General features: G+C 48.5%; 1 protein-coding gene across 5 annotated transcripts in view; it reads left to right on the top strand.

Annotated features, from left to right (window-relative positions):
• Positions 1-6,598: 6,598 nt before the first annotated feature.
• The window catches only part of KCND3 (potassium voltage-gated channel subfamily D member 3), an 84,471-nt gene continuing 78,462 nt past the window's right edge, over positions 6,599-12,607 (top strand). For 2 of the 5 annotated variants that reach the window (XM_015885346.3, XM_015885350.3), the window contains exons 1-2: positions 6,599-6,698; positions 11,312-12,474. In XM_015885346.3, the coding sequence (XP_015740832.1) occupies positions 11,366-12,474 (1,109 nt within the window). In that variant the 5' untranslated portion in view covers positions 6,599-6,698; positions 11,312-11,365. Of the gene's footprint in view, positions 7,226-7,666; positions 7,937-11,311; positions 12,475-12,607 lie in introns of those variants that run through there. The other 3 variants (XM_015885349.3, XM_015885348.3, XM_032449256.2) reach the window with 3 other exon arrangements.

Below are 12,607 nucleotides of genomic sequence, written 5' to 3'. Positions count from 1 at the left end.
CTCCTCCTTCAAACCAGCATTATGTTCAACTGGACTTAAGACGTGCTGGTGGTGCATCTGCCCAGGCTGCTGCTGAAGAAGTGCTTCCTGCAGGGGAAGGAGCACACAGACCCATGTCAATGTGCAGAGTGATGCACAGCAACTGCTTCTCACCACCCCTCCAAGCATTGCTGAGCCAGAGAGCAGCTGCAGCAGTGTCAGCAGCTAATTGGGGCATGCTGGAGTTCACACTTGGTCACCAGCATCCCAGCAGACAAAGCATGGATGCTAAGATGGAGAAGGAAGCAACACGAGCCAGCAACATCACACCAAAAGATGAATCCAACCTGCTCATCTCTGCACCCCAAACCACAGAGAACCCATCCTGGGATGCAGGAGCTGCAATAAATGCACCAGTAACACGGAGTCAGCAGGTCCTTCAGCACAGACCCAGTTTGGTCTTAATTTACAGCTCACGCTGGACATCTAAACAAGCTCCTTTTAGCACTGAAAACGTTACAAGGAGCATTTCCTGACAACAGGAGTAGCCTGTGGCCAAAGAATAAACGTTCTGCAAAAGCTCAGCAACAGCTCAGGCACCGAATGTCATCATCTCCCTCTGAAGGATAGCGCTGTATTGTCAGGATTATGTGAAATTATCCTCAGCGCCGCACACAGCAGTTTTTTTTCCAGCTGTGCATCTTATCTTCCTGCCTGAAGGTCAATTGAGAATTATCCACCCCTATTTTTGCTCACAAACGGGGGCTGTGACTGACACAGGGAAGTGCTAACTAGGCTTATTCAGTACGGTTAATAAACACTACTGCAGCCCTTCTGAGAAGCAGCAACCAGCCATAGGGCTCAACCACCAGAGCAACCAGTGCAGGTGTCATCATTGCCCAGCCCCATGGCCAAGCTCACTTTCCAGCAGATAAGAAGTCATGTGTTTGCTATTGTGGAGGCTTTTATTGGCAGTGATAACACAATTAGCAGCAGCAGTGTTTGTGGATGTGGCTTAGTGGGCATGATGGATAGGCTGGATCTTGGGCTTGATGAGCTTAGTATCATTAAGGTTAGGATAGACCTATAAGATTCTCATTCTTCACCATTCACCCATACTTTGAGTTGCACACAAGTGGTTCTGTGGGTTTGTTGTGACTGTGTATATTTGCTGCAAGACACCTTACAGGAGGAGGATTCCAGACACGCACAGTGCTATGAGCAGTCCCCACCAAGCTGTGGGTAACAGCACATCAGTTCACACTACTCTGACATCTCTCATCAAGCACATGCCTGCATAGCCCCGAGAACTCTGTAGGGCCAGCTGTGCTTCCCCAGCCCCATAGCAGCACCCCTGGCCATGCCCCCGGGACCAGCCCCTTAAAATAAGCAATCACAGGAGCTCAGCTAGCAGATTTACCGGCTCCTTCCCTGCATGTTTGAGCGCTTTAGATGATTTATCTGCTCAGAAAAGGATTATTTTTTGAGCTTCTCTTTGCCAAAAATGTAAGCCTTATCAGATAGAAATCAGAATCTATTCTTCAGATCAGCAGCCCGGATCCAAGCTGAGGTGGAAAGGAGGTCACATGAAATACAGACACTTCCACAAACGTTCGCCTTGCTTTTCTCAAGCCTTCCACCTGCAGCTCTGATCACAGACAAGCTGTACCTTTGCACACCGCAGCTCCCAGCCAAGTCAGCAGCACAGCCAGGCAATGGGATGCATCAGAGAAGCCACACAGAACTGTTGCTTTGCGACGCACTGAGAAACCACATTTGCTTTTCCTCCTGGTAACACGTGAGCAACACACAGCTGGGGCTCGAGGAGCAATAAACACAACGTCACACCAGACCTGTTGGTTGCCTGCATCGATTCTGAGCCAGAACCATTTAGCATCACTCCTCAGCTGATCTCACACAGACAAAGGCAGCCTCTCGGGCATCAGATCCATGCAATGAGGACAAGGCAGGGAAAAAGCTCCTCAGTGTCTTTTATATTGAGGAAAAAACCTGCATTTCTGCCCATGGCAGATGACATACAAGCAGCTGGTTCTCCCAGCTGTGTGTTCTGAGAAACTGGACAACGTCTGCAAATTCAGAGCCATCCAAATAAAAAGTGCCATCAGATGGTGAGGTTTCATCAATATCAAAGCCATTGTTTGATTGAACTCTATTCGATGCCTATTACACAGATTTATTGCTTGCTATTTAAACATTTCCTACATTCCTATTTATGCTGGCTTCTATTATTCCCCATGACATCATTCTGGACTGTGTTGCTTTGTGCACATTAATCCTTGTACAGAGAAATACTACAGCTAAGGCAGCATTAGCTAACATTTATTGTGGTCGCTGAATGCTTGTTTTCTTCCCCAACTACTTTCAAAAGGTCTCTTAGTCAGAAGAACTGTGGTTTTTAAAGATAAACCTCATCTTCTTTGCCAGCCCATCACCAAACCAGAATGACTGATCAGCTTCATCCAGATTCTGCCACCAGTAAAACCAGTCAGATTTAAGAACACCCCCTTGAGTAGTTTGTACGGGCAATAAATGAGGAAATCAAGCTGAAGGCAGCCTGCTTCCTGCTCTGCTTTTGGACATAGAGATAAACCACATCCCAGCAGAACCCCCAGCCAACCTGCAGCTCACCAGGCCCAGGAGAAGGCAGGAGAGCACCAAGCTCAGACAGCACCTGGGTAGCTCAGATGAAGCACTGCCTGTTCCAGGAGAACTTCATTTAACACTGGACTACCTGACCCCAGTCACTTCCATTACCCACAGGCTATCAGCCCCTCCTGCTCTGAGCTCATGTAGCCCATGCAGCAGCACAAGCCCTCCCTTATATCAAAGGATTAAGATCTGAATCCCAGGTTAGCCCTTCACAACACAGACTGAGCCTCCCCTTCATCCAACAGGCAGCTCCCACACCAGCAAGGCAGAAATAATGACCTTCCTGCATTCAATAATTCAAAAAAATATATCCTATTAAGCACAAACGCCAGTTGCAGAATTTTGTCTGCAGGTGAAATTCTCTTTAATCTGCTCTAAGATAAAAGTAAATCTATGTCTGCCTGCCAGCACTTCCTACACAGGAGGGTCTGGTAAAGAGCAACAGAAGGGTGCAAGAGCTGCACCAGGCAGCATCACACTGCCTCACCCCTCACAAAGGAAGGACACAAAACTCTCTAAACAACAACAAAAGTACATTATTGTATAAATTCAAAGAGTAGGACTAACCTTGTGCACTCCAAGCTGCTCTGACCAGCTCTGCGATCCCCCAGCATGCAGCTCACAGCACACAGCTGAGCCCAAATGCAGCTCCTGGCTTTTGTTGAGCACCCATCACACCCTGCTGTGCACCCGTGTCAAAACCAACGTGCAGGAGCAGCTGTTCTCAGTTGGCATTTGCAGAGAAATAATTAAGGATGGGTAGAGAGGAGCAGAGCTCAGCCCTTCCATAGCAGTGTGACTCCAATGCAACCTAGCTGGGAAGGATGAGCTCCCAGCCCCATGTCTAATAACAATAAAAAGGAATCACAGCATTGCAGGGCTTGTTTCCCCAGACAATAGTGAGCTGGGCCGTATATTGTTCTATGGCCATTGAGTTGATTTAAAATGCACTCTTCAAAATGAAAGAACAACTCCTTAAATTTGCAGTAAATGTATAGCTCCACAGCTCTGATTTACTGGTTATGAGCCACCCAAGAACTGTGATTGCAATTTATTGTATTGTTGACTACAGCAGCGAAAGCCTCAGCATCACTTTAGCTCTGGAAAACCTGGCCGGGTAAAATTAATCATTTATTTCAGGTTGGTTTGTTGTTGGGGTTTTTTAAAGTTTTTCTTTCATTGCCCCCACAACTTCCAGCTTTGATGGTGACTTTGACCCAACAATCCAAGCAGTGAGGTTGGCCTGGGCTATGATCCTGGCACTGCTCATCCCATTCTGCCCAGCCTCAGGGCTGTTCACACCAGGTTCTCACTGCTTAACTCTTTGGACATTGATGATGTGGAATATGGCCAATTAAGCACAATGAGAAGTTGCAGTGTGAAGCACTGCAAACCAGCATCTTTATTTTAACTTACCTCATGAAATGAGACTGGAGAAGAGCAAGATGTGGAATGCACAGGGGAGAAAAGGGGAACGCTGAGCAATAAATCAAAACATCTCAGCAGTGCTCCTGTCCTTCAAGGGTCTTTTCCCTCTGCTCTCATGTGTGATCCTTTCTTGATTCATTGAGGTCAGCTGAGCAGAAAACATTGCGGCTGCTGGTTAGATAGCAGGGCTGCTGGACAACATCCACGGCTCCTTCCTCTTTCCTTTTGGAAAGAAGTGGCAGAATGCAGCTGCTTGTGCAGCTTTATTTCAGGCTGGAACATCTCCAAACACGGCGAGGGGGGAGAGAAACATGCTGTAAATCAGAGATGGCTTTGAACCAAAGCCCACAGTCTCCAGCAACAACAGGCAGTGATGGGGACATGGACAGTCCTCATAGAGCCACACCACCGGTGGGCTGATGGGCTCTATGAGCCTCCCAGGGCACAGCCAGTGTCCCTGCAGTCAAAGTCAAAGTCCAAGGGTCAGCCAAGGTGTGGAAGAGCAGTGGGGAGCAGCAGATACACTCAAGCAGCTGTGTTTTCCAGCCCTTATCAATCAGCAGAGCACAGATACAATTTGAAGGCTGCAAAGACTATCATAGTCTGGTTAATGGTCTTCAAATTGTGTGGGCACTTTTGCAAGCTTGGATCCAAAGCAAGGAAACCATTGGCACGATCTATGGGGCATAAGCAGATCACAGAGCTACGCCATTACAGCAGGCTGTAATTCCAAGCGTCCATGCTAGCTTTATTGCTGCATCTGCCATTAGAGAATGCTTATGCAGCACAGCCATGGAGTCAGTGGGATATTTAGGCACAGGATTAATGAGGGATAGCACCCAGTGTAAAGAACAAACACAGTAAGTAAAACAGGCAGTAGAGGTGCAGGATATAAATACAGAAGACAATGTCAGAGCAGAAAGAGATGTCCTTCATCTTTAAACTATCTTTAAAACATAGGTTTAACAACCTGAACAGGTTATTCCATTTGTTTCTTTGCATGGGGTTCATTTTAATGCCAGCAGGTTCAACTTCTTTGGTAATGGAACGACAAAAAGCTGCTCCAAAAGTTTTAATAAGATGTATAATTGGCTCATTAGAAGCTAAAGAGATTCCTAGAAAGCAAGAGAGAAAAGGAAAGGCAGAAAGAAAGAAAGGCAGAGAGCGAGAGAAGGGAAAAGAAAACGAAGTGCTGAAGTGATTGAGAATGAGAGAGAAGGAATGTTTCCCCATCAGACTATTTGCAGCTAGCTTGCTTTTGACTTTCACACTCTATTTAAAAATACAAAATCAGGAGCAATAGCAAAGAGCTCCCAAATTAGCTTTTTAATAGAGATCGAAAGTTAAAAGGGGCCGAGTCATGGGGGAAAAGCTGCTCAGAAGCACAGCCAGGCCAGAGCTGGAGAAGGGGAGGCCAGAAAGTGCCGGAGCTGAGCAGAGGCAGAGAAGCACTGACATAAATCACAGCCATGTCTTTTATACCAGTAAAAGCCAAATGGCATTTCTGGTTTGACTTTCTTCTGTGCATCTGCGAGAGGAAAAGAGCGAGCGGAGATATAGGAGGCACTTTTAAGAGTAAAGTGCTGAAGGCATTTAGCAAGGATGGATTGTGGGCACTTTGATGTGCTTAAATTCAGAGGAGCGCTGAGAGTTTCTCATGGAAGTCTTAAGATTCGCTTTGTACCCAACCACCCATGTGTTTCAGTATCCATATTCTATAGATTGCCATCGGTGGCATCAGCATGACCTCCCCAAGCAGGCTGAAGGTGCAGCTCAGTGCTGGGGGGAGCAGTTCTGGGGGATGATTACCCACAACCTGTCATTCAGAAATGATTTTTGTCTTTAATACAACTTGCATTGAGTTACTGGGGATCAGACAGAGCTGAGCCAGCGTGCTGGGTGGACTGCGGCTCTGGCACCAGAGATGGATCGCATTTTCTGAGTGCTGAAGTGTTTGGGGCTTTGTGGTTTGGTTGCTTTGGTTGCTTTGCTTTTTGTTTTGTTGTTTTGACTGTATTTTTCTTGGGAGGGTGGGATGGGCAGGGATGCTAATGCTTAGAGGCTTTCGGGGTGGGGGGGGAAGGGGGAAAAGACTTCGTGTAACAGAAAGACACCAAATCACCTGGAAAACTGCTCCTGCTTAGCGGCACATCCACCTTCCCCCATCCCTTTCCTTCTCTAGAAGCCACAAATCCTGGGCTGCACCTGGGGGAGGCATGCGGTCACTCCGGGTGACCTCTGCCGGCGGCGGAGGGCAGGGGGGAGGGGGGACAGGGAGGCTGCAGGGCAAGACCTGCTCACCGCATCCTTCTATCGGACCCCGGCCCCAAACAACCCCCCCATAAGGCTCAGTACCCCCAGCTCAGCCCGCAGCCCCCCGACCCCTCTCGGTCCCCCCCCCCTCCCATCACCCCGGCCCGCTCCCTGCGGAGCTGTCCGCCGCCGTTGGTGCTGATCGCAGCTCTCCGCCGCCGCCCCGCGCCCGCGCACACAGCGCCCGCCCCCGCTCCGCGCTCCCGGTACAGCCGCATGGCAGCGGCCGCTCTCGGCTGGGTCCGCGGCCGGCAGCGGAGGGCAGGAGGGGAGAGGAGAGGCGGACGGCTGTCCGGGACCCTGCGGAGGTGAGCGGGGCAGGAGGGACGGCGATAGAGCCGGGGAGGGGAGCGCCGGCGACGTGGGAGGGGGGCGAGGGGCAGGGGCCACTCCCGCCCGTCCGCGCCCCCGCTCCGCATTCCCTCTCCTGCTCTCACCTTCCTCGCTGCTCCGCTCTTTTCTCTCCCTCCGCTCCCTCCCCTCCCTCTGTTCCACCCTCTGCTTTCCAGCCCCCGAACTCCCGGCGATAGATTAAAGTGAGGAGCTGAGCTGGGGAAGGATGCGAGGCAATGGCGAGACAGCCGAGCTCCTCTATTCCATGTACGTATCTGTCTTACTTTATGGAAGTCACTAACTATCGCTGCGGCGCATCAGTCAGTGCCAGAGCTGCCCGGCAGAGCGGAGCACGACTGGGTTGCTCTCGCTTGGGCTGAGAGTTATTTATTGAAGGGAGATTCGCCGGCAAACATAACTGAGCAAGGATGCCAGCTCTCTGAGCACCCGGAGTCCAACTTCTGACCGCGGATGAAATGAAAGAGGGATGCAGAGAGGACTGGTAAGAGCTGCCAAGGAGCTGGGCGAGCAAGAACGGCAGGATGAAAAGGAAAGGGGACGTGGTGGGAGAAGGAGAGGGGAGAACGAGAAAGGGGAAGATCGGCTTCAGGCCGGGGTATTTCTTTTCATTCCTGCCTCTTGCCCGGGCTAAGGCTGCCTGTGGGCTCACGGTGCTGGAGAATGGCTCTTCTCCACTAGAACGGACCTGGAGGGGCACAGCGGCTCCGGGAGGGGCCGATGGAGTTCATCGCACACCTTGCCCCCCGGCCCCCAGCCTTGCCGGTGCCGGCACGTCGGCCCGCAGCCTCGGCTCGGGTGTGCGTTTAATGGCTCCGGTTGTTGTGCCTCCGGTAGCTCGCATCACCCCTCCTCTGGCTGCATCCCCCCGTAGGTCCGTGCCCGCGGATGCTCCGGAACCTGGCAGCGATCTGAAGCTCCGAGCGGGGCTGGGAAGGGAGGGGGCAAACCCAACCGGCTTAGGAGAGAGGCAGAGAGAGACTGTCTCCGCTTCAACGAGGGAGAAGCCGTTTAGTCATCTCTCTCTCTCTATTTTCCCTATGATGATTGCATTTTCTGATTGCCTCTGACTGCATTTAGAGAGGGAGTCGGGAGGCAGGCACAGCTCACCTCGTACTCTGAGCAGTGGTGCTCCCTCCCTGCCCGTTCCCTCGGGCTCTTCCTGCCCTGGGGATCCGGGAGCAATTCCTTGCAGGTAATGGGGTGCTGCGAGATGGGGCGCCTGGGCTGTCGGGGTGGGCAGGACTTGGCATGCACTTATTGTAAGCCTGTTGCTTTTGCTCCCATATCTCTGCACCTGGCTGAATGGATGCTTTGCAGAAAGTTTGGGAAGGGAAGAGAAAGGAATACTTGGCTGAAAGAGGATTTTGAAGCTGTGAGTGGCATATTTTGCTCTTAAGCGAGAGTATCTCTACTGTCTGAGCCTGACCCAGCTATGCAGAGAGAGCAAGAGAAGGGATGATCTCCAGGCTCTTCACTCCCATTAGCACTGTACTTCATTAAGACACTCACTTGTTTATCAGCCGTATTTTAAATCAGCCCTGTCTGCTTCCAGAAATGGAAATGCCACAAGATTTTGGTTCTGTTTTTCTGAGGCTGTGAACAGACATTTATTAAGTAAGGCAATGGCAATAGAAATTAATGTGGTAAGAATCCGTCACTTAGTTGCTGATCCTTTAGGTAAACAGCAATGACTTTCTCTGCAGTTTTCCTCCAGAGCTCCATTGATCCAGCAGAGCACGCCAGGGCTTTGCTTTTAGCCTGGGATCACATCAGGGTGCACAGTGGGCAGTGGGGAGGGATGGAGATGGGGCTGGAATCCGCAGACATGGGCTCATGCCAACAGCTTTCCTACCCCATGTGCTTGTACCAGGAACCTCTCCTAACTGTCCACAGAAAAGAGTTATTTTCTCCACCAGTGATGACTTCAAAATTCAGACAGAGGCAAATGATTATATTTTGTGCACCAGGTCTTCTAAATGTCGTCAACAGGCTACTGATACAAGTTGCTTCCAAACTGCATGCAGAAATTACAGTAATTAAAGTCAGGAATGTGTGTGTAGGCAAGAACGTGCTTGATAGAGTTGCAGTGTGTCTGTTTCCTATGCGAGCTGAAGAGACTCTGTCGCCCATACACTATATTTTGTACCCAGGCAATTGCTTTCCAGCCTGAAGTGAATGGTTAGCAGTTACCAAACCCAGATACAGACAGCAGAAAAGGGGCTTCTTTCCATAGTTAACAGATACACTGTTTTGTTTTGTTTTAAGCAAGTTGTGCAGCTCTGACTTATAAATCCAGTTCCATCTCTCTTAGTTTTCTGCCTCTTCTTTTAGAGCAGTCCCAAAGATTCATGGGCAAGAGAAAGCAAAGCCTTTCTGAGGAGGGATTTGAGTGTTCTTTGGCCTCTCAGTCCTTTCTTACAGACACCCAAATTACATCAGACAAAGGCTTTTCTGAGTGTTTTGAGGACCAAATTGGACAGATAAAAGCAACTTTGCAAACAGAGCTGCGTGCGCTAAGTTCACTTAACTAGTTGCGTTCCTTTCTATTGAAGAAATGGGAACTAAACCTCTATGGAAGAATACACTTCTCTTTCTCTTGTTTTAATCCCCTGCCTGTTTCATAGCTGGGGTATTAATAGCTTCCCCACATATAGCACGGAAAGACCCATTTTATCTTTAAAAATTGATTTAAAAATGCGTAAGTCACTTATGAGCTACCAGTGCTTCATTAGAACAATTATACGTGAAGTATTTATAGAGCCTTGGCAGCTAATGTAGGTAACCTGGAATTTACAGCCAAAGTTATAAGTACAGAAGAGATTTCTAATAAAGTTCCCCAGAGAAATCAGGGAAGATGAGGAGCTGCTGCATTGTAGCTGCTCAGGTCAGTGTACAGAACCAATCAGTCCTGGAAGAACAACTTGTGATGGTACCACTAATTGAAATTAAAAGGCACAGAAGAGAGTTTACCAGCAGGGAGATGAGGGAGAGGATGAGTTATCTTGGTGCCTTGGTTATTCACCTGTAAATGGTTGTCATCTTTCTGCCTCCTGTTTTGCAGCCCCTTTCTCATGATACGGAACAACCCTCAGTAGCAAAATATGGTGGGATATTGGCTCTAGTGCGTGCATATGTGAAAAGTATCTCCTTGGGATAAGCATCACTATGGATTATTCTGTGTTTCATAATTACAACACTTCTTCCAGCAGCAGTGAGATGTTCGCATGAGGGACTTCAGTTGTCCTTTAGATAGTAAAATTGCACAGAGAGATACTCCACATTAAAGTGATGAATGTTAATGTGTCCTGAAGAGGAAAGAGCATTCCTGGGAGCAGTTCAGTTGTTTTTGCCACAGATTGATTCCATCATTTTTTATTCAGTATTTTGATGGCTGTTGAAATCAATAATGCTGCAGCCTCACTGGCTGGGATGGCAGCTTTCATATAATTAAAAATGTTTGGAGTAAAATTGCATAGAAGGATACCGTGTAGAGGATATAATTAGGCTTTGAGGGCTTGAGTCAGTGGAATCAATGGAATGGCCATTGATAGATTGGCTTTTGATAGGGCTCCTAATGCATCTCATATGATAATGGCACCTTTCTCCAGATAATTCTCTGGCAGACTTAGGAAAACAACAGGGAAGTAAAAGTAAATGTAAGTTAAAAGATTAAGTATTTGAAGAACTCAGACCAAAGAGTGAAAAGGAAAAGAAAATTCATGGCCAGATCAGAACCATAGCAAGCACTATAATTTCCAAAGAATGTTGGCTTCCAGTGGTTGAGGGTCTGGACAAGTTGGGATATATCCAGACTGCAGGGAGCATAATTCAGTTCAGACTAATGGTCCTTTAGTTTTGTCTTTGCCTGCCAGGAAACGATCAGGGTCTCCTGGTAATAATGCTGCTGGAAGAAAGCTGTCCAAACCTGAAGGCTTCCCTGTTCTGCTTTTCCTGGTACTACATTGGTAACATTTTCCCGTGGTCCAGTGGAGGGAAGCAGTGTTTCAGTTCAGTAAAACACACCTCTAAATCCAAGAGACCAGCAATAAAGTGCTGCTGAGCCCAGGTTCTTAATTAAAGGTGGGAGAAGATGAAAACTAGAGAGGTGATCAGCTTCGATATATGTTGAGCTTTTGATACCTGGAAACCCAGTTCAGTACAGTCATGGCTCATCATGGCATGCAGTTTTGCTGGGTGAACTGCAGGCTGATTTCACTGACACTCCCAGCTCTTTCTTGACAGCTGTAGTTAAATGGATGAGCACGAGACTTACACCTGGGGAATTATGGATTAGTCTTGTTTGTAAGGAGGCAAATATAAATTACTGTGTTTATGCTACTTTTAAAGAGCTTTTAATGAGGAATCATTTGCTATTCAAAATTTCAATCCATAATAATGCCTTAACCTCGCTGAGTTGCATCTTCTTTAACATCACCCTTCATACAGGAGATAAGGGCAAGCCGGCGGTTTGAAGTTTTTGTGCCCATTTTGATCTGTCTCTTGAGCACGATGGAGCAAGACACCCTGACTGACTTTGTGCTATGCTTTTATCTGCTCTGCCTTTCAGATGGAGCTGATCTGAGTCCTACCCATCCCCTCCAGTAGCACAGCCGGGGGCACAATGGCTGCGGGGGTGGCTGCGTGGCTGCCCTTTGCCAGGGCAGCTGCCATAGGATGGATGCCGGTGGCCAACTGTCCCATGCCACTGGCTCCGACAGAGAAGAACAAGAGGCAGGATGAGCTGATCATTCTCAACGTGAGCGGCAGGCGTTTCCAGACCTGGAGGACTACACTTGAGAGGTACCCGGACACTCTGCTGGGCAGCACAGAGAAGGAATTCTTCTTCAATGAAGACACCAAGGAGTATTTCTTCGACCGGGACCCTGAGGTCTTCAGGTGCATCTTAAATTTTTATAGAACTGGCAAGCTGCACTATCCCAGGTACGAGTGCATCTCTGCCTACGATGAAGAGCTTGCCTTCTACGGGATCCTCCCTGAAATCATTGGGGACTGCTGCTACGAAGAGTACAAGGACAGGAAGAGGGAAAATGCAGAGCGGCTGATGGACGACAATGACTCAGAAAACAACCAGGAAGGGTCCATGCCATCCCTGAGCTTCCGGCAGACCATGTGGAGAGCCTTCGAGAACCCCCACACCAGCACCTTAGCCTTAGTCTTTTACTACGTCACCGGTTTCTTTATTGCTGTCTCTGTGATCACTAATGTCGTGGAAACTGTCCCTTGCGGCACGGTGCCGGGGAACAAGGATCTTCCATGTGGGGAGAGATACGCTGTGGCTTTCTTTTGCTTGGACACGGCTTGTGTGATGATTTTCACAGTTGAGTACCTGTTGAGACTCTTCGCGGCCCCAAGTCGCTACAGGTTCATCAGAAGCGTGATGAGCATCATTGACGTGGTGGCCATCATGCCATACTACATCGGTTTGGTGATGACCAACAACGAGGACGTCAGCGGAGCCTTTGTGACTCTAAGGGTTTTTAGGGTTTTCAGGATTTTCAAGTTCTCTCGCCATTCCCAAGGCTTACGAATCTTGGGCTACACTTTGAAGAGCTGTGCCTCTGAGCTTGGCTTTCTTCTCTTTTCCCTCACTATGGCAATTATCATCTTTGCAACTGTGATGTTTTATGCAGAGAAAGGGTCCTCAGCAAGCAAATTCACCAGTATTCCTGCTTCCTTTTGGTACACTATTGTAACCATGACAACACTTGGGTGAGTATTACTTTTTCTTCTACTCAGCAGCCTGCAAGCGTGTAGTAGGAGCAAGACTTAGTTGCTCCTAAGCAGTTTTCTGGATGCATGTTGTAAAAGGGAATGGAAGTGTTAAAGATTTGATTGTTCTTTG

This window comes from Coturnix japonica, chromosome 38 (genome assembly GCF_054131305.1).
Source record: "Coturnix japonica strain WE chromosome 38, WE-NBRP24, whole genome shotgun sequence".
Taxonomy (NCBI): Eukaryota; Metazoa; Chordata; class Aves; order Galliformes; family Phasianidae; genus Coturnix; species Coturnix japonica.
The sequence above is the reverse complement of the archived record's forward strand: the minus strand, read 5'-3'. Positions and strand labels throughout refer to the sequence as shown.